We start from the raw sequence: 22,013 nt of genomic DNA on the forward strand, positions 1-22,013 counted from the left end.
CCCCCCCCCCCCCCGATGCTGCTGAATTACAAATCCCAGCATCTCTGAATGGCTATACTATCTAGGGCTGAAATTAAACATGACCTGGAGGGCCTCAGGTTCTTCATCCTTGGCCTCAGCATACATGAACTTCTAAGGCTAAGATTTAAAGTCTGCACTGCTACTCGCATTGATCAATTGCCAAGGATACTAAAACTGCAGCGAGTGCTGGAGAATCAAATGCAGAGCAATTTTGTTGGGAGTCCCAGTTCTAAAGAAGCCCTCAAATGTGTCTTGTTGCAAGTAGAGATGGGGTGGCACTGGAATTTTCAGGCTGGCAGATAAACCTGGTGGGCATTCAGCAGTGGTGCATTATATGACTTGGCATTAGAAAGGATGCAGCTTTAAGCAAAGGAAGCAAAAAAGCTGTCTTGTATGGTAAAAAGCTGGTTTTGCTAGTTTTCTTTTCTTAAAATCAGCTACTTAATGTTTCTTACAAGTTAAATGAATGGATAAATTATTTAGATCAGGACACAAGAATTTTCTGGTTTACTGAATCTGAAAAAAACAAAAAAAAAAAAAAAAAACAAAGCCCTTATGCAATTTCCTTGAATGCAAAAATGTGAACTGCACAATAATCAAAGTAGAATGAATTTAAAAATAAGAAGAAATGAACCTGGAATAGCAGAGCATTGCTGGATAGGGTTTTTTGTGGTTTTTTTTTTAGGGCGAGGGGGAAGAAGAGCAGGATGCTTTGCACCACATGGCAGGGCATTGTAGCATGGATGGTTGGGAGTACAGTGAAAGAAAACCAAACCTTTATATACTTCTGTAGATAAGCATGTATACTGGATATACCATCCTGAGCATCTCTTGCATTGTACTAAGAGGAAAATAAGTAACTTGGGACTTTTCTAGTTATGGGGACAGAGGTCCAAGCAGCATCAAAAAAGGAAGAAAAATAATTATGGAGCTCTATGGTTAACCAGAAGAACTTTAAATATGTGTAATGTGACAATTGTGACAGTACCAAAAGAGATGTTCATGTCCTCAAATGCTGCAATTCCCTCCTTTGACAGTTCCATAGAAACACAACACATCCTTGGATTAGACAAGACAAATTAACCAATAAGGTTATCAACAGCTACTACCTGTGACAACTATGCTCTATCTCCACTGCTGGAGGCAATATGCCTGTGCACACCAGTTGCTGGGAATCAGAAACAGAGTGCTGTTGTGTTCATGTCCTGAAGGCTTTGATTGGTATCTGGCTGACCGCTGTGAGAACAGGATGCTGGACTACATATCCAGCAGGCTCTTCTTATGATCTTATCCTTTGGAGTCAGTGTAGCAACTACACATGAGGGTATGGAAGTGCGGCAAGAGGAAGGTTAAAAGGCAATTAAAAACAACAACCAGACAGCACCATTTTTAAATAATTTTATAATTTCCTCATGAACTTAGTTTGTGAATAAAAAAAGGAAAGAAAAAAACTGAACAAAGGTGTTTATATTATCAAGGCAAAGTTGAATATATAACACAATTTCTTTGCAATTCATTATCCTGTCAGTAACATGACTCCATCAATAAAACACATACAAGTTGAAGGCAGCGTGCGCACTTGTATCACAGACATCTATTATCTCCCGCTGCTGCTCCTTCCAGAAGGAACTCAAAGTATGCCAGACTATATATGCAAAGCTCATCTCCTCCTCTGTTAAAGTGCAACACATCACTTTCCAAGTAGTAAAAGATCATTTTCTGTAGTGTATGTGTGAGAGGGTTGTGTGTGTGTGTTGGGGACATCCTACAAATTTTCACTCCCTTTGACAGCCCACTGTGCTGCCTTCACGAAAAATTTGTTAAAACAGATCCTGGTGATCTAAATTCAGCATGAGGTAAATGAGAGGGAAGTAGCAATACTGTCCTGGCAGGGATGAATGAACATGATCTTTCATCAGCTTTAAGTCATGCCAGTTGATAATAGCGTTTTCTGGACACAACTCCATTTACTTACATGGAACCTAAAGAAGAACACAAACTTTTGATATGCATAAATATGCTTAGATCTAGCATACCAAATATCACTGAAGGACAGAAGACTAGCTGAGTGAAGCAAAACCTGTGAACTATTTGTATCTAGGAGGTGTCCAATGAAATCAGTATTAAGCCAAATCCTGGGTTCCCTTAGCAGGGTTTCCCAAACTCTGGCTTCCAGCTGTTTCTGGACTACATTTTCCATCATCCCTGACCACTGGTCCTGCTAGCTAGGGATGATGAGAGTTGTAGTCCAAAAACAGCTGGAGATCCAAGTTTGGGAAACCCAGGTTTACCAGGTGAAATGATTTGAGAGAAATGATTTAGCCATGAAAGATCGCTAAAAAACAAATTAAATGAAGAGTATCAATTAAGCTTGGCTTAATATTTCTATCCCATATTAACAAAAATGTATCCCAGCGTTCTCAACTTTGATTTCTGCTGCAGCAATGGACAGTGAATTTAATAGGCAGCAGCACAGGAACATTGGTAGCCTCTAACTGAAAGGGTTACTGATATCCCCCAAATTTACCAGGATTTTTTAAAAAGGTACATTCATGTAAAATAAATTAAGATATGGCTAGTAGCAACAGTATTTATGATATGAAGATTTATGTTGGCCATACCCTTTAAAAGTAAATGCACAAGTTTCCATCCCACTGGTGCAGAAAAGAATGGCAAGCCCTTTGTTGTAAGATTCTGAATGCACATTTTCAAAAGTGGGTACATTACAAAATAACCACACAAATAAACTGGGACTGACATAAATGAAGGTGCATTAAGAAATACTAAGTAGTTTATGTGTAAAAAATAGAGACTAAAAGACTGTGCAAAAATGCTGCAATGCATCCCTTCTATTTAAATTTGCAGTATTAAAGCCCAAGAGATATCAATGGAAAAAGTAGTTTCTAATGCTGCCCCTTCCTGTTTTTCAAAGGTCGTCCATACATTACAGTATTGGGAAAGGGATAAAATCAGGAGTTAATAACATTGCTAAGAAGGCCACACTGGTTTGGTCTTCCTTGGTCTGTCAAAGGCAATTGAAATGTACCTTGAGCCTAAAAAATCCATTTCCTTATAAAACTGGGAGGAGTTGTCCAGAACTTTGCCTTTTCATATTTTGAATTCCTTTGGATGATACATTTAATTTTTTATATTTTTAATACACAACTTTTTTCATTTCTACTTCTATCTTTTTTTTAAAATTTAAAACTGGACAACAGACACACATTGTCGGTAATTGTCCCAGCCAAAGGACCACACAGACAATAATTGACAAGCAGAGAACAAAACAGGAAAATAAAAAATAAAAAATATACCCCTGAAAAAGGAAAGGGGAAATACCAATGATGACAGGGTTACAGCACTCGCCACACACACTGAAAAAAGTCAGTATTCTTATGTTTACGCTTTTGACACTAAAAAGTTTGGAAATGCTTTTATTTTATTTTCTAAAAAAGGTCAACAGACACAGCCATTTTGTTCAGAAGGATAACGGCTTTCCTCTACAAATGGAAAAAAGTTAAAAAATATTGTATTATAAAAACAGCACCTGCTGCACTGACAAGACTGAGTGATTGGCATGAGAAAAGTTTTGTCTTGTCAATATTGGCAGCTTTCAGCCACCAATTGCCTGATTTCCCAATTCCACTCCCACCACTAGGGGCAGTGTTATTAAATCAAGAACTTCCTGTTTTCCATGACTATTACTGCTTAGTTCTCTGAAGTAGCACCTTCTAACTCCAACTGTTTTGACATTTTCACTCACGTCACTCCACGAACCCATGCTAGGTTGCTAGCACAGAGGTGTGAGATAGGAGGAAATCAGGATTCTATTAACTTAGTGTTTTAGATATAAGAATTTTCCAAAACAGAATGTTCCCTGAATGTTAGAATAGAGAAAAACAGATGCCTAAAACTCCCATACTACATATTTCACAGTGATCTTCCAAAATACACTGAGAAGACCCAAATACACTGGTATTTGATAGCACACACTCTAACCATTTTGTTCGGTTTTAGATTTTTAGAGTTTGGCATTTTTTTGAGTGAAAGCAATAGCAAAAGGCAATCATCATAGCAGACCCCAAACATGAAAAAGACATTTCACTAAGATGTGTCTCTTATTAGTTCTTTGAACATTAGTAGCTAGCGTCACTGTACAATTGAGTCTGAAGTGCCATTTATTTTATTATTTTTAAACACCTGGATTTGATAGGATTGGAAGCAGAATCTGGATTCCTTGGGAGCATTAAGCAGTCCAATTAGGATGTCAAGAAATTACCTGGATTGTCCAGGGAGGTTTAATAACTGCACCAAATTTAAGACAAACTACTCCACTACTCCCTCTATAGGGGGTTCCTGAAGTTTATAACCCACCTTTTACATATTAGCATCTTTACAGCTTGAAAAAGCAACACCACATTCCTTAAATACAACCAAGCCTTGTTATAATCCGGCAACAAAAGTATATGGCCATTGCTAGTGTAAAACAAGAGATTTTAGAATCCCCTGATAAGAGGCTTTTTCTGAAAGCTGGACTGAATAACAAGGAAGGTGAGGAAATGATACGTTTCTAACACAACTGTCCAGAGCTGTATTTTCTGGACACAAGTGGTAGATCTCACTCATTTCAGATATGGTAGATACAAAAATCTTTCAGAGCTGTGATAGTGTAGTGGCAGTCAGATTGCCACATATAACACTTTTGGATCTGTGCATTTTATATCTCATATAACGTTAACAATGTTAACCAGATCCACAAGGCAGTCAACTATCTTGCACTCTTCTGTTAAAGGAAGCAAGTTGAAGCAGGCCAGGTTCAACAACAATTCATGGCCAACACCTTGCATTTAAGGCTCCACAGTTCCTAGAGAAATGCAGAGAGACAGGACCTCTATCCAAATGGCATCAAGGAGATTATCTGCAATGGCACACTGCTGATAAAGTCAGGTCATTGTTCCAAGATAAGATCTTGTTTGTTCTCTCTCTTTCTTTCTCTCTCTCACTACTTTACTGAGGGATTAGATCAATTTTTTACTGGGAGCTTAGATCAGGCATTAGGGTGACAGGACTCTGAGCTCATAGAATGGGGTGGGAAAGTTGTGTGCTTGGTGGTGGGTTAAGAGAGGAGTTGAAAGAGATGCATACTCCAGACTTGGGCTTGGAGAGGGAGGGGTTCAAACAGCAGGTGTGCTGCTGGGTGACAGAAACCAAATGGCCAGTGTGGGAACTGGCTCTGTTTCACAAATCCCCTCCTCCCCTGGAGCACATGCTGTGAGTAGAGTGGAGTGTAAACAATGGGCTTTATCCCAATTTCATTTTGGTGGGCCCTGTACACACTGCCTTGGGAATGGCATCTCTCTGCTTAAGCAGCTCCTGTGCCTGTAGTAGCACAGCCACATGGTGGCAGCTGAGCTAAAGGCTCAAAAAATACTAGCATGGAGAACTGTGATTTATGCGCAGTGCCAGAAGCACATGGGGATGAAGTATCAACCACAAGCAACTATCTCCATCTCTACTCCCGAAATTTCAGCAACACCCCTGCCCCCAAAGCCACTATCAAAGAGCATCTGAGTAAGAGGTTTACAAGCAGAAGTCATTTCAACCACTGATAAGGAAAATTCCATAGCTTCCCCCACAGAGAGAGTGGATTGTTTTACAGCAGGGAACAAGGGCAGCTGGAAACACCACCATATAACTTAATAGGATAGCCTGGGAGTGGTGGTGGTGGGAAGATGTTAGGCCTGAAGGCTGAGATGGTTTTACAGGCAGCATTAAATCCCTACAGTGAGCAATTAGGGATGAAGAAGAAAAGGCTATAAGGGAGATTTCAAAACAACAGCTCCTATCAAAATGTGCTGACTCAAAACAATGAGGGCAAAGGCGCGGTTCTGGTATGAGGCATGGCTCAATGGTATGTACAGTCACTGTCTACATGCCTTCCGGTAAAGGCAATTTCAACCTTGAGAACATTCAAGTCTCTCCCCCACCCGCCTTTCTGAGAAAAATCATCAGCCTCAGGCTATTAATGCCATCAGCTCTAAAACAACCATTCCGGATCTCCAAAGTCCAAAGGTGCTAACTAATACAGCAATGTCAATTCCTCATCAGAAAATCCACATGAGAAACACTGTTTGCAATTTCAAACCAATCTTTTTCATACTATATCTCCTTTCTGAGGTATCCCCAGGTTCCTTCTCCTGCATGAGAATGAAAGGAAGAAATGGAGCATCTTGAAGAAGTGACTGCATCTTTTCATTTTCAAAGGCAGAAACTATGTGTATAAAAAGTAGTAATAAAGGATTCCTAGAGTGCCTAGCGGACTCTTGATTCAGTCAGAGAGGCTCCTGATTGGGGATACTGGGGCTGGTTCAATGTCCATGGGTTGAAGCTGGTAATGACCGAACAGTAACTTTATAGAAAATTATTCCTTGCTATATAGAAAATAATGTCTTAGGGTCTGGGTTGCCAAATTGGAAAGTTACACTGGTGGAGTGGGGATACTGTTGAAGGGGAAAAGAAAAAGGCTTTGAGAGAGTGTCTGCTTTCTAAACTTTGAATGCATGGGCCTATCCATGTATAAATTGCTTAAGCTGGAAAAGCCAAGCATGGTGATTTGGGCAATCATTATAGAGGTAAATGAGTCAGGAAAGCATTGTAAGGAACAGTGATCTTTTCTCTTATTTATTTAAGTTCAGAATCCTAACTCTTTCTTCTATGTCTACTCTAAAAGGTTCTATTAATCCTGAAATCTGCAAGAATAAACATCAAAAACAGTTCCTCTCAGGAAGAAATAACCTGATACCAGAGTTCCGTTCTTGTGAATGCCTGAAGAATGACACTATGCAAAATGTTTCCCGGATTAAAACTGTATTTTCACAATTAGTGCAAAACAGATGAATAGCCAGATTCCTATTTATGAGCCTGTGAATTTGGATATGTTAAGAGGATGCCATTTAGAGAAACTATTTTGGGTTTACTCAATCTTTGGTGAGTGTTATAGAAGATACAGCAGTAGGGGCAACGATATGTAGTACTCTTTTGGAGCTGGGCATAGCTTATAAAATAAAATAAACCCCTAAGAAATCAGAAATAGATAAAATGAGAAGTCATGCATAAAGAGAGCACCCTTCAAGTGTGAATGCAAAGCTATGTAGAAAAGGTACTAAAATTTACCAGAAGAGCAAGAAACTTGGCTAAAGAAAACACAGGATGCTGCCATCTAGCTTAGTAGTGTTGACTGGCAGTGGCTCTCCAGGGTTTCAGGTAGGACGACCCTTCCCCAACAGCCACATGCATTTCATAGCTATTTTGGTAAACAAAAACAAGGCTTACAATAGGCAGAAAACCAGAGAAAACACGTTTCCCATTCTTACTCAATTGAAGTTACCAAAGAGAACAAGGGATTCTCCTCACCACCCACAATCTCCTTGTAACAGCTTCCGCTTTTAGGATAAAACTCCTGTGCAGACATAGGCAGCATACCTTGAACTAGCTAAATCAATGTTGGCCAACTGTGGGCCGCTATCAGAGCACACTCAACTTCCCCCATAAAGGAAGGTAGGCCAAAGATTTCTACTAACTGAAAAAAATAAAATAAAACCAAGGCAAGTGTTCTCCTGCCACCACTTCATGGATCACCAGAACTACCTGTGTCCAATATATTGCCACTTCCATGCTTACTGAACTCAGTAAATTTCTGAGCAGACGTATCCCAAAGCCAACAGGAAAAGTAACTGGGAGGCATATTCCAAAGAAGAAAGGCAGTGAGAGGATGAATGCAGACATGAATCAGTATCTATAAACTGGAAGAGCAGAGATAGGTTCATTTGTTTCTTTTTATAAAAAGGTGCACCAAAAGTTTCTGTATTCTCCCCCTCCCCACTTTCACACACTTCTGCATCCTCATGACTCCTTGGACTGACCGGGCTTGGCCCCCAGGCATGCTGCTGCTAGGGGGCTAGCAATGGCTTCGGTCATGATGACTCTTCAAGTGCATTGACAACTTGCTCCAGGATGTCAGGGCAGTGATCGGCTATCTGCTGTAGAATGGCATTGGCAAACTCTTGTAGCTCTGCACTGTCCCTCTCACCTTTTTCCAGCTCATTGTGAAGCTGCAAAAAAGAAAAGAAAAAGGACAGAATTAAGTAAACACATGTTTGCGTATTAAAATGTCACACCAGCAATTAGTCCTTAGTCTGTCCTCCAAATGTATACCAAACAGGGAATCCCTATAGACACAACCACATGCAAAATATAATTCCGGGCCCGGGGCAACCATATTGATAGGTGTTGCTTTCCAGTGAAGATTCATGCAAGCACACAGGAGATAAAAAAATTTGGACAGCATAGTTGCTGAATAACATTTTATTTGCTCTGAGCAGTTGTACCTATAGGGGCACCTTGGATGGAATGTTTTAGAACATTTGAAAAGTCATCTATTAATGCATAAACAAACACCCCCTCCTTTTTACAGCACCTTTCCACAATAAAGAACTACAAGCTGATTTACAGCACTACAAAAAACCACGTAGTTTTCATCATCCCTTTGCATGTCTGAGTAAAGACCATGATGATAAATTATGAAGCAAAAGAAAATTGGAGAGGTATAGAGAGATGGAGAAAGAGGAGGATTAAAAGGGGAAAAACCCCAATGTAAAAAGGGAAAAGTTCTTAACATATTGCCCACAAAAGGTTATCTTCTCAAAACATCCTTGGGTTCCTAGTTCCTACCACATTACTGTATGGCCACTACCATCTCCCAGGCTATTTATTTTTAAAAGGTAGTCGTTAACCTCACTCTGCAATTTCAATTCAATACAAACAATCCTGCCAGAAAGAAAATTGCCATGTGCAGATTCCAAATGTGTGCTAGATAAGATGCAAGTAAAGAGAACAAAAAGGTAGCTTTCAACATTTGAGGGAAGAATGATGAGATGTTTGCATGTGTAAATCTACAGAGGACTCAGCTATATAGCTGCAAATGTTTTAAGTGTGTTTTATGTGCATTATAATAATAATAATAATAATAATAATATTTATTATTTGTACCCCGCCCATCTGGCTGGATTTCCCCAGCCACTCTGGGCGGCTTCCAACAGAAACCAAATACAACAATATCAAACATTAAAAACTTCCCTAAAAAGGGCTGCCTTCAGGTTTTTTCTGAATGTCAGGTAGTTGTTTATTTCCCTGACCTGTGATGGGAGGGCGTTCCACAGGGCGGGCGCCACTACCGAGAAGGCCCTCTGCCTGGTTCCCTGTAGTTTTGCTTCTCGCAGTGAGGGAACAGACAGAAGGCCCTCGGCGCTGGATCTCAGTGTCCGGGCTGAATGATGGGGGTGGAGACGCTCCTTCAGGTATACAGGACCGAGGCCGTTTAGGGCTTTAAAGGTCAGCACCAACACTTTGAATTGTGCTCGGAAACGTACTGGGAGCCAATGCAGATCTCTCAGGACCGGTGTTATGTGGTCTCGGCGGCCACTCCCAGTCACCAGTCTAGCTGCCGCATTTTGGATTAATTGCAGTTTCCGGGTCACCTTCAAAGGCAGCCCCACATAGAGCGCATTGCAGTAGTCCAAGCGGGAGATAACCAGAGCATGCACCACTTTGGTGAGACAGTCCGCGGGCAGGTAGGGTCTCAGCCTGCGTACCAGGTGGAGCTGGTAGACAGCTGCCCTGGATACAGAATTAACCTGCGCTTCCATGGACAGCTGTGAGTCCAAAATGACTCCCAGGCTGCGCACCTGGTCCTTCAGGGGCACAGTTACCCCATTCAGGACCAGGGAATCCTCCACACCTGCCCTCCTCCTGTCCCCCAAGAACAGTACTTCTGTCTTGTCAGGATTCAACCTCAATCTGTTAGCCGCCATCCATCCTCCAATCGCCTCCAGGCACTCACACAGGACCTTCACGGCCTTCACTGGTTCTGATTTGAAAGAGAGGTAGAGCTGGGTATCATCCGCATACTGATGAACACCCAGCCCAAACCCCCTGATGATCTCTCCCAGCGGCTTCATATAGATATTAAAAAGCATGGGGGAGAGGACAGAACCCTGAGGCACCCCACAAGTGAGAGCCCAGGGGTCTGAACACTCATCCCCCACCACCACTTTCTGAACACGGCCCAGGAGGAAGGAGCGGAACCACTGTATAACAGTGCCTCCAGCTCCCAACCCCTCTAGCCGGTCTAGAAGGATGTTATGGTCGATGGTGTCAAAGGCCGCTGAGAGATCCAGCAGAACTAGGAAACAGCTCTCACCTTTGTCCCTAGCCCGCCGGAGATCATCGACCAGCGCGACCAAGGCGGTTTCAGTCCCATGGTGAGGCCTGAATCCCGATTGGAAGGGATCCAAATGGTCCGCTTCTTCCAGGCGTGCCTGGAGTTGTTCAGCAACCACCCTCTCAATCACCTTGCCCAAGAATGGTAGATTTGAGACTGGGCGATAGTTGGCCATATTGGCCGGGTCTAAAGATGTTTTTTTAAGAAGCGGTTTAATGACCGCCTCTTTCAGCGGGGCTGGGAAGGCTCCCTCACAGAGGGAAGCATTCACCACCCCGCGCAGCCCATCGCCCAGCCCCTCCCGGCTAGCTTTTATAAGCCAGGATGGGCAAGGATCAAGGAGACAGGTGGTTGGTTTCACTCGTCCAAGCAGCCTGTCCACATCCTCGGAGGTAACAGACTGAAATTGATCCCACGCAACTGGACTAGACAGGACTCTGGCACTCTCCCGCCCTGGCCCTGCTCCCACGGTGGAGTCTATCTCTTTCCGAATCTGAGCGATTTTATCTGCAAAAAACTTTGCAAACGCATTGCAGGAGATCTTGGGGTCCCTACCAGGCCCCGATGACGAAGGTGGCTCCGATAGATTCCGAACCACCTGAAAGAGTCTCCTGCTGCTATTTTCCGCAGATGCAATAGAGGCGGTGAAGAAAGTCTTCTTCGCCGTCGCTATCGCCACTTGGTAGGCTCGACGTTGAGCTCTAACCTGTGTTCGGTCGGATTCAGAATGGGTTTTCTGCCACCGGCGCTCTAGCCGTCTCAACGATTGTTTCATCGCCCTCAGCTCCGGGGAAAACCACGGGGCTGTCCGGGCTCCATGCAACCGGAGAGGGCGCTTCGGAGCCAAACAGTCAATAGCCCTGGTTAGCTCCACATTCCAGCGGGCCACCAGGGAATCGGCTGAAGGGCCATCAACATGGGATAAAGTATCCCCTACCACTCTCTGGAAACCATTTGGATCCATTAAGTGGCGGGGGCGGACCATCCGAATTGGTCCCACCTCCCTGCAGAGGGGAAGGGTTGCGGAGAAGTCCAGTTGCACCAGGAAGTGATCTGACCATGGCACTTCTTTAGTTTCACTTTTTTTTAATGTCAGATCACCAACATCCATAGAGGTGAATACCAGGTCTAAGGCATGTCCTCGGCTATGAATTGGACCAGACTTATTCAGGGACAGCCCCATGGAGGCCATGCTTTCCACGAAGTCCCGAGTGGCCCCTTGTAAGGTCGTGTCGGCATGGATGTTAAAATCCCCTAGGACGACCAAACTAGGTGACTCCAGGAGAACATCCGCCACGACCTGAAGCAGCTCGGGCAGGGAATCCTTGGTGCAGCGGGGAGGTCGGTACACCAAAAGGAATCCTGTACTGCCCCTATTGCCCAACTTCCAGAACATGCACTCAGAGAACTGGGTCTTCCCAATAGGACGCCTGGTGCAAACTAATGACTTCCTAAAAATCACTGCAACCCCCCCTCCCCGCCCAGATGGCCTGGGTTGCTGTGCGCAAGAGAAACCTGGTGGACAAGCAGCGGCAAGGACAGGCCCATCCGCTTCATCCAACCAAGTCTCTGTTACACATGCCAGGTCAAGTCCACCATCCACAATCAAGTCGTGGATGGCAGTGGTTTTATTCAACATTGACCTGGCATTGCACAGCAGCATCTTCAGGTCATGTGGGTATCCCTTGCTGAATCCAGTATCCGTCCGGTCAGGACCAGACCCGGAGGCAGGAATAGTCCTCAGACAACGACTAAACCTGCCTCCTCGGCAATGACATGGTCTGGTCTTAGCGTAACTCCTCCTCCTGCCCGTGATCACTGAGATCGGTTGTCCCAGTGCATCCCACCCTGTGGAACCTGCCCCAGCCATTTTGTTGGCCGGGACCCCCTCCCAGGCAGCCCTGACCCCACCCCTTAAGAACAAAATTAAACCTATATAAAAACAGAAAACAAAACACAACAATACAAACCAAAAATTATAAAAATTACAAGTAACCAAAATTATACAAAACTCAAAACCCCACTAAACATCTATCCCACCCCCACAACAAGAAAACTTAAAAAGATGAAAAGAAATAATAATAATAATAGAAACATTTTAAAACATTTAAGAAAAAAAAGTACTTTTATGTGTTAAAAGCAATCACCTGTTACGAGACGGGTGTGAGAGTGAACCATGGCAATTTAAAGCAGCATCATTAGGTGTTTCAAATGTGTGGTGTGAATTATACAAATGTGAACTAGATGGTGAGCTTATGGCAAATTCGATATATTTTTTCAAAATGTTTTTTGAAAAAAGCATTTTCACAGCATTTTTTATATGTGTCTAGATTCCACCTGAGTCTACCAATAGACTGGGGGAGACATGACTGAGAGCCCCAGTTTCCTTCCCCACTCCAAGCTATGATGAGAATTCCACGTATGCTGGCTTGTGGAAATGACCAAGGACAAGTGATAGTTAAGAGGTAATTTGAGAGTATAGGTGCTGACAGGTTCTTAACACATATCACAGGAAAAAAGAAACCACATTGTTTCAAGCAAGCAGCATAGCTGTGATCTATGTGACATCTTCATACTGCATAGGACGGTGGCACTCTGTGCACTTTTGGTGGGTAGTTAACCCGAGGTATGTTCAACAGATTAAGCAGCATTCTTCTGTAAACCCATATTTCAAAAGCAGTCAAAAAAAGTAGCAAAAGGGTTTCCCCCTGCACCAATACTGCAAGGCAGCTTACAAATAAAATAAAAACAAATAAAAACACCGGGGGGGGGGGACAGTAATTAAAAACAATTAAACATTAATAGAATTAAAACAATTATCATATATTTACATCTATTGTATACATAAACAGGCTATCCCGTGGCTGGCCATTTAAAATCCTGCAAAGAATTTCTGATCTCACCCCCAATATCTCTCTTATCTTCCACAAGCATGGTATGCATTTTATTATAAATTGATATGCAAGTACTATGTACTTTAAAGCAGAGTGGAATGACTTCAGGATTGTGGGATCTACCGTACTTTTTAATGCTAGAATGCAGAGATCCTCCAACCAAAGACAAGCACAAAATAGCACCTAAGAGATGGAAGCCTGATGAATTAATGGTGACTTAGGGGACAAAGCTAACCCACTGCACCTCCCCCATGATCGTGCACTTTATTAATGTATCTTAATAATTACAGCAACGTTATCACACAGGTCAGACAGCTCCCCCACCACCCCTTTTTGAGCAAAAAACATTGGAGACTTTTACATGAATATAAGCCATGTAAGCGTTTTAAGACTAGCAGCAACGATCCACCATCAATACTTCCCCCATTCCCCCCTCCTAGGAATAAAAACAACCAATCCTGAACTCACTGCTTACTGCTGCTACAACAGGGGGAAAAAAATGGGCAACTTGGTAATATATATTTAAAGGGAAAAATAAGAAATAATCTCCTGTAAGTGTACAAATGTAAATATAGCATTCAAAAGCAAACTGAATGGGGTGGAGGACTAATCTGAACCAATAGAAATTTGCACTAAGAGGAAACCTGTGCATGTGCTATTCCAGAAATTAATTATATAAATTCTCCATGACAAATCTGAAGACAGGAAGAATGGGATATAGGTCAAAAGTCATCCACAGAAGCATCAGTGAACAGGGAAAGATCTGTCCCTCCCTGGAAATGTAACTATGAAGTGAGGGGAATATCCTTATGAGCCACATCTGTGTCTGAGGAGGCATGAAAATATAATGTCAAACTCTATAACATATTACTGTTACCTTTGAGAAGAGACTCAAAACCCAGAGATGGATTGGGAGTCTTGCTATACAGAGGTATTTCCTTAAAGACAAATGTGACTATTGTAATTACTTTTTGAAGAAACAGTTGTGTCTATGAATCATACCCATGTCTGAACATTTGTCAACATTTAATGAGAAGCAGTTCTCCTTTCCTAAACAAAATCATGCAAAATCATAATTCTCCCTACGATGATTTCCCCTCAGTGAAGAAACATGACAAAGTTCAACTATTTGAGAACGTAACTATTACTGAAGCCCAACTCACGAGGAAACCATGGTAGGATGGTGGTAGATTGTGTTTTTGTTTAATGATATATTACTTGGTTTCTAGACAGTGCAACACTTGCAATTTTTTTGAAATATTAAGTGGTTTATAAGTGGTAACAAACAGACAGACAGACAAACCAACCAACCAACCAACAAACAAAACTTCTAAGAGATCCAGGGGAATTTACAGGATAGAACTCCCTCTCAGCCCAATATTTTATCGCATGGGTGCTGACAGCTGACTACAGTTGGTTATTTATTTATTTTTTTAAAGTAAGAAGTAACCAGCTGTGGGTGCAATTTGGTGGGGGGGATCTTTTTGCCTCAGGAATTCAATAGAGGACAGCATGGACTATTTCAAATCAATATGTGGAGACAGAAACTTATATTCAGATAGCTTTTCTTCCTTCAGATTATTGGACTTTCTTCTATTGGCGTTTTGGAATTTGGCGGCTGAAGTGCTTTCTCCCTCTTTTTTTGAAAATTGTTTTATAGTGAAAAGTGCAAGGAGAAAAGTTCAAACATCAGAAAAGATGAAAACCAGGAAAGATATATATATGTGTGTGTGTTTTTATGTGTGTGTGAGAGAGAGGGGGGGTGGGGGTGGGAGAGAGAAAGAGAAACAAAAACACACCAGGCTATAGAAACCAGATTATTGCTGTTGGTACAGAATTAATGTCCAGTAGTTTATGCCTTTTTGGTGGTACATGAGTACTGGATATATTCCAGGTTTGCATATAATATTGTGAATCATGAAATAAAAAGTCTCAAGCTCACGGATGAAATAAACTTAGTTGAATTTCCTTTGGTACAATAATTTAATTTCAGTAAAATGTACAACAGGTTAATTTGGATACAATGATTTAAGCATTTCATCTCGTTGCAAACAAAGCCAGTGAGGCAGAGTGGAAGAAAATTAGATAAGGAATTCAATTCTGATGAAGATAGCAGGAAGAACCGATGAAAGGTACTACTGCACAGGCTGACAAGGGAAAGGATGATAAATTGAATGACTACACAAAGAAGAGGGGTAAATGTTTGGGATAGAAATGAGTATTAGTAGAAAGGCTGGAGATACTATGGGACAGAGATTTTGCTGTACGATATAAGTAATGGAAGAATTAACATAATTAAACAAGTGCTTTGCCTGAGAAGAGTGAAAACTGGGCAATGATTATGATGTGAAAGAGGGCACATAAAATGTTATTTCCAAGTACTGTATACAAGTAAAACATCTATTTACATATGTCTGTTCCAATGTGAGCAATACAGAAACACACACGACAAATACTTCAGTGCATTTGCACTCTTGGCTAGGCACTTAATCTACTCCAGCTGTTTTAGTAAGCAAAATGAGGGGCTAGAATAATGAGAGCTTTGTGTAAACAGTAACTCTGAAGAGGTACCAAACCAGGTCAGGAGCTTCAAGGTAATGAGTTAAAGTAAAAAGAATGTGGGGGTGAAATTGACTTTCATGTTTGTAACTTGCTAAAGGAAATTTAAAAATCAGATCTATGCTCCCTGGTGAGCTAAATACTTAGTTGCCTAGCAATTATCAGGAGGAGGAAGAAAGAAAAATCAAAGTATGACATTTCTAGCAGCAAAGTACATTATGTGTGTGGCTAAGTTTAGGACTTATGTCCATACTTCAAGACCCAAACAAATGGCCACCTTTTCCAACTCATTCATCCATAAAAACATCAGGAAATTGTGCCATTTTGGCCACAATCCAAACAACACAGAACTAGGTGTGTTTAAATCCACCAATCTCAGTGAATTTAAGAATGTCCAGATTTCTGTTGGATTGTAGCCTATACAGCAATATAGGAGCATAACTTTGCTTCATTTAAACAACACAAGCACAACTCCAGGTCAACCAGTTACAAAAAAATAGTAGATATTAGAGTAAATTTCAAGCAGTGAAGTCAAGCACAGCATTATAACATTATGTGGGACATAATCAAGCAAAATATCTTCAAAGAAGCCCTGATCAGTGTAGCACCAATCCCTCCCACGTACCTAGTGTGTAATCAAGGCAAAGAAATGCAAAATCTCATTCCAGATAATTCAAGGGGATATTTTCTCGTAACACTTTAATAGTCAAGATTCTAGAGATCTCCAGTATCCATCTTAGAAGACAGCTAGGTGTGTGTTTTTATTTTCATTTGATTGTCTCATTCAGACATAATGCTAAATTATGTTTATCAGATGCCTCCTCTCTTCCTCTGGTGCAGCAGGCGGCGACTGGAAGCTTTCATTTATTTTCATTTTTTTAAAAAGACCTAACCAAAATTTAGTGTTATGTCCAAATCCAAACTGTGGCTAAATAAATAAGCTACTATTTACCAGTTTAGGATTTGGACTTTAAACTGTGGTTAACTGAAAACAGAAGGGGAAGTTTCCCCTCTTCTCCTTAGGGCTGCACTGGAGGAAGGAAAGGAGGAGTCTACAAAGGTCCTGCATACAACATTAAATCATAGCTTAGCATTACATCTGAATCAAACCATTGCATTTTCTTTGGTTCTGAGATGCAAAAACTTCTACCTTGAAAATTCAGTGGGTAAATCGGCCTTGATGATTTTCCACATGTGCCAAGTTTTTGCTGCTTTTGTTGTTGTTCCGTTGTTGCTGTTGCTGTTGCTATTCTTTAAATATAAACACCAACTAGAAGTCTGCATTCTAAATTGAACAATTTAAAGATTCTGAATGTTTCAACAAGAGGGAAATAATAAGTTATTGTGTCGTTAAAAGACAAAACGTGTTAGGAAAAATCAGAGGCAGGCTTTCATTTGCTTAATACTGAACTTGGTGTCCTCCTCATACCGGCAGTATTGGAGCCAAAAGAGCGCAGCTAAGAACCAAGAAGACACATTAACATACTTTCAGGAACCTCAGGTTCTGCAGAAGTGCAAAACAAATAATAAATCCAACCCCAACAAAACTCTCAAAGGTGACAGTCCCACAACATCCCAATGAGGACTGAGTGTGATCAGTAGTTATCAGGAGCCACCAAATATTAAATATCATTGGGAAAAGAAAAACTAGAATTGGAAGGAGAGAATGAGGCAACCAGCTTGAATTTCATACAGTTTATACTGTCCTAGAAGAAAGCATGGCAGGGTTGCTGGAAGCCTGAACTTAAGAGGAGTCCTGCTACATCAGACTACAGAATCCCGTTTTCCACAGTGACCAACAAGATACCTATGGGAAGCCCAGAAGCAAGACAAGCGGGACAGCAGGCCCCTCCTCCTCCTCCTCCTCCTCATGTTATCCAGTGAATGGCATCCAAACACATTATGTCTTGGTATGGCTAGTACCCATAGGTAGTCTTATCCTCCATGAATCTGTTTAAGCCCCCTTTTAAAGCTGTTCAATTTGGTGGCTTCTTCTGAAAGCTATTTTTCTAACTGGACACTGTATGAGCAAGTGTCCATGCCGAACACCCCAATTCAGCTTGACAGTATGATTCCAGGTTCTGGTGCTATGGAAGAAGAAGAAAATGTACTTCTATCCACTTTCTTTGCATCATGTACAATTGAATACACCCTTTTTCATCTCAACTAAATAGCCCCATATTGTGTAATATATATATTTTTAAGAGAAGTTGCTTCACCTGCTCCAGAGTCATCTTCTGCAGCTCCTTCTCCCAAGCTGCACGGTTGTCATCCTGGTGGTAGGAAGCAGGTGGGGTGAGTCCACGGAGAATCAGGGGGTCCCGGTCATGGCACAGGGCTGTCAAATGTCCAATATACAACTTCAACTTGCTGCGATTCTGATCAAGGTCTAAAAGGGGCTGAATTACCTAAAATAAAAGAATGCAAGTCAATCATAATCTGACACGTACGTAAGCAAATGGGACATTTACTTAATTATAACATAGAAAACTGGAGGAAAGCTAAGAGGAGTAACCAAATTCTCTCTACTTAAAAATATAATTGCATGGTGGGGTAGGGGAGATAAGAAGAGAACATGTGAATCCAGTCATGAGAAGAGCTGCATATAATTCTGTTTGTTTGACTTTAAAGGGCGCCCCTAAGCAAATTAACAGATGATGCAGATTTATTTAATTATATCATGTGCTTCCTTCTAAAAGAGCACAGGGATTTGAAAGTAATAATTGGAGAATAGAAAATTGAGAGTGTGAACATTCTGTTGATTACAACCAATTAAACACTGAGGAATAAGAAAGAGAATCTCTAACAACAAAAACAAGGTACAAGGCCTGCATCAGCAATGGTGAAGTTGCTGTGGCGAAGTTTTAGCTGTCAAAATGTTCACATCCAGGCAAAATCTGTGGTTGCACCTTCTGCTTGTCAGCAGGCATAAGGTATCTTTCCAATCATACCCTCTAACTCTGCTAATGAACATAGAAGTGTGATAATCTCTCAGTCAACAGAAACAGGTGCTGGTACTACTTTCAACATTGTCCTGCATACACAACTGTTCTGGCTCCTTTGCTATGTTTCCAACACTCTTTGAATGGATTAATGGTTGTGCAATAGGAGGAGCTGAAAGCTACAGATTAGTGGTGTCAAAATCCCTTCCCCAGTAAGACTGTAGAACCCTGTTTATAGCACATTAGGATTAACATTTTAGCACTGTAAAAAGAAACAGCATGGAATATTGCCTGTTACAGGGAATTTAAAATTAAAAAGGCATTGCTGTAAGACTGTAAGGGCTACAGGACTTGAAAGATGTTGAGGATGACTTGATAGGCAAAAATATGGAAAGGAAATAAATTTTCATTGACACAATGCTTGTGGTTGGCTGCAGACAATAGTAGTATTATTGGCTATCCTAAGAGACTTCTCAAAAACCCCTCAAGTTAGCAGGCCTGCAGTATAACTGATAAGTAAAGGTATGTCACACCCAGCAAGATAAGAACACTACAAATGAGAAATAATTCATTAGTAATACCATTCTTCTTTAAAGTTTGCTGCAAAATGCAAGTGTGTTTTGTTGTACACCCGTTGTTAAAGCTCCTGTAATTTAACCCCCCCCCCCCATGGAAGCCCTATATCAGCAGTTCTCAATTTACTTGAGTGCTGGAACTGGTAACTTGAAAGCAATATACAGTGTGGTCTGGTAATGTTTATTTTCTTGTGTTTACAACAGAATGAATTCAAAAAGTCATTCTTATCCCAAGAATCTTTATCATCCCTTTACTATGCACATCAGTTTTTGCCTATCATCCAGGACCATCGTTTCCCAGTTACAAATGTGTAATTTTTGCATGACACAGGATTTTAAGGAGCTCTGAATGGGACAGGGAAGGAAGTGAAAAATCTCCACCCTTCACTCCAGAAATGTATTACATGCCTTTCCCTTCGTTTGAAGCAGCTGATTTACCTCAAACATGATTTAGCACACCTAAAATTCATACAAATGGGTGGCTGACTGGAAAAGTTCTGCAATCATGGGTCTGATAGTTGTATAATTCTTTTTACCAGTTCTAAATTCTAAAAAGCATACATCAGATTAGGGCTGAGACCAGTGTTGGCCCCTCTTGGGTTGATATAAAATTTAGAATACACTTTTAAAATAGCGAAACAAAGGTCAAGAATGTAGAATTAGGATGAAGCATTGTTTGGTTGAGAACACAGTATTCTTTTTACAGAGATACCTATAAATTATGTATGTTTTTTTTTATAAAAAAAATTAAACAATCTGTTTATTTTTTTCATATGAAGATATTTTTGGGAAGGATGGGGATAAAAAAGGAATATACAATGAAAATGATGTTTGGACTCGGCTTTGAACAAAGCAGAAACTTTTTTAAAAGTAGCAACTTAATATATATTGTGGTTCATAATTAGAAGCCTTGGAGAAAGAGTCCCCACCCCCACCACTTCTGATGGCAGCAAATTGTTATATTTAAACGTTTATCAGCCTTAATTGCTAGTATTGATTTGGTGAGGAAGGAAATCAAGGCACAATTACATAATAAGTTCAGAAGAGAGCATTTAGCTTCAGATAACTTGAGAAGGAAGGTTCAGACATGGTGGCGAGGTTCAACTAGCAGAGGACACATCCAGGAGATTCTGCGTTTGCTTTGAAAGTCTGCAGTGCCATGAAAGAGTCCTTGGTTTGTGCCGATTTCCTCCCTTCCTGGGTAAAGGGAGCCAACAGAGAATGCTTTGCCAGTAGCCTCCAAAATCCTTGGGCCAGTGTTATGAAATACTATGAAAATCTGTTCCATTCTGTGGGTTCAAGGAAGCAGAAAAGTAGATGGGGGGAATGCTGGACTTGAATAGTTCAGCCGAGTTCTCACTGAGGTGGTACCTTAGTCTACTATGTTAAGGCTACATGTTCCAACACAGTAGACATGTCTTCTGGTCATCTTTAGGTAGAAAGGAAACTGTAACAGTATCCTTTGAAATAGTATCATTATCATTATCCAACTGAATATGAATGCTTGCTGAACTAGTTCCTTTCTGATGCCACTCTGTACTGTATAATGTTAGTCCTGTATGATGATACTGACCCCTTTTCCTTTAGTATAAACTACCTAAATTATAGGAACAGAACCCATTAAGTTGGAAACAAGATCATTTTATCCATGGATAAGCCACTTGCTGAAAGCATCCTAATTTGATTACTGCTGCTTATTTTGTAAAGGACTGATCCTGCTCTCTTGGAGAATAGTAAAGCTCACAGAGGAGTTCATTTCTTTCCCTTGGGATGCATTAACTCCACCAGTAAGTACCACGCTTATCTCTATGTTTCTCCCACATCTAATTTGAGCTGGCCACTTAGCAAGAGTCACAGTGCTTCCCGCAATTGCAGAGCTTATCTTAAGAGGATGCAAAAAGCACCTGCCAAGCAGAAAGGCAGAGCTGGCCAGGACAGATGAGCTGGGTTGCAAGTCTCTGTGCAACCTGAATGCTTTCTAGAGCTTATCCAAGATATGGGAATATTTGCTAAAACAGCCTTTCTTTATTAACAAGAAAATAGAAAATTCTTTCCAGTAGCACCTTAGAGACCAACTGAGTTTGTTCTTGGTATGAGCTTTCGTGTGCATGCACACTTCTCATACCAAGAACAAACTCAGTTGGTCTCTAAGGTGCTACTGGAAAGAATTTTCTATTTTGTTTCGACTATGGCAGACCAGCACGGCTACCCACCTGTTTATTAACAAGAGATATTGTGGCCATCCCTGTCTTTGCCCAAGCTAGCGGTATTCATTCAATGTCCAGTTTAAAACATTTAAAGCACAATAAAATCTGTCAAACATGACATAAAAAGTGCATATGAAAATATTGGCACAATGTACTGAGTGAATTTATTTAAAAACCATAAACAGATGTTGGCTCAATACAAAATGGTTATTTTCATTTCAGTGCTGAACACTGGGCCAACTAGTAGTATTTATTAACCCTATTAAAATGCAGGTTGGATTGAGGAACAAAATTTTTACTTTGACTAACTTCTATCAGAAAAAAAGATAGCTCAAATACACTACAATAAAGTAAGAAAGAATAAAAACAATACAGTTAAAGATTAAGACTAATTAAAAGCAGGTGACCAGAGATTTCTTTGTACCCCAAAGAATGAGCAAAACTTCTACAGGAGTGCCAGTCATGGCAACAATAAACTCCCCATGGGCAATCTGGAATCCTTCAGACATCATAAGCTTCTGAGTGCAGACTATCTT

The 22,013-nt window shown here is 41.0% G+C and overlaps 1 protein-coding gene across 17 annotated transcripts in view; it reads right to left on the reverse strand.

The window, feature by feature from the left end:
* Positions 1–1,405: 1,405 nt before the first annotated feature.
* The window catches only part of ERC1 (ELKS/RAB6-interacting/CAST family member 1), a 160,057-nt gene continuing 139,449 nt past the window's right edge, over positions 1,406–22,013 (reverse strand). For 10 of the 17 annotated variants that reach the window (XM_033161557.1, XM_033161554.1, XM_033161556.1 and 7 more), the window contains 2 exons: positions 17,973–18,161; positions 1,406–8,132 (listed from right to left, as the gene is read on the reverse strand). In XM_033161557.1, the coding sequence (XP_033017448.1) occupies positions 7,995–8,132; positions 17,973–18,161 (327 nt within the window). In that variant the 3' untranslated portion in view covers positions 1,406–7,994. Of the gene's footprint in view, positions 8,133–17,972; positions 18,162–22,013 lie in introns of those variants that run through there. The other 7 variants (XM_033161567.1, XM_033161564.1, XM_033161566.1 and 4 more) reach the window with 1 other exon arrangement.

Source organism: Lacerta agilis, chromosome 10, assembly GCF_009819535.1.
Source record: "Lacerta agilis isolate rLacAgi1 chromosome 10, rLacAgi1.pri, whole genome shotgun sequence".
NCBI lineage: Eukaryota > Metazoa > Chordata > Lepidosauria > Squamata > Lacertidae > Lacerta > Lacerta agilis.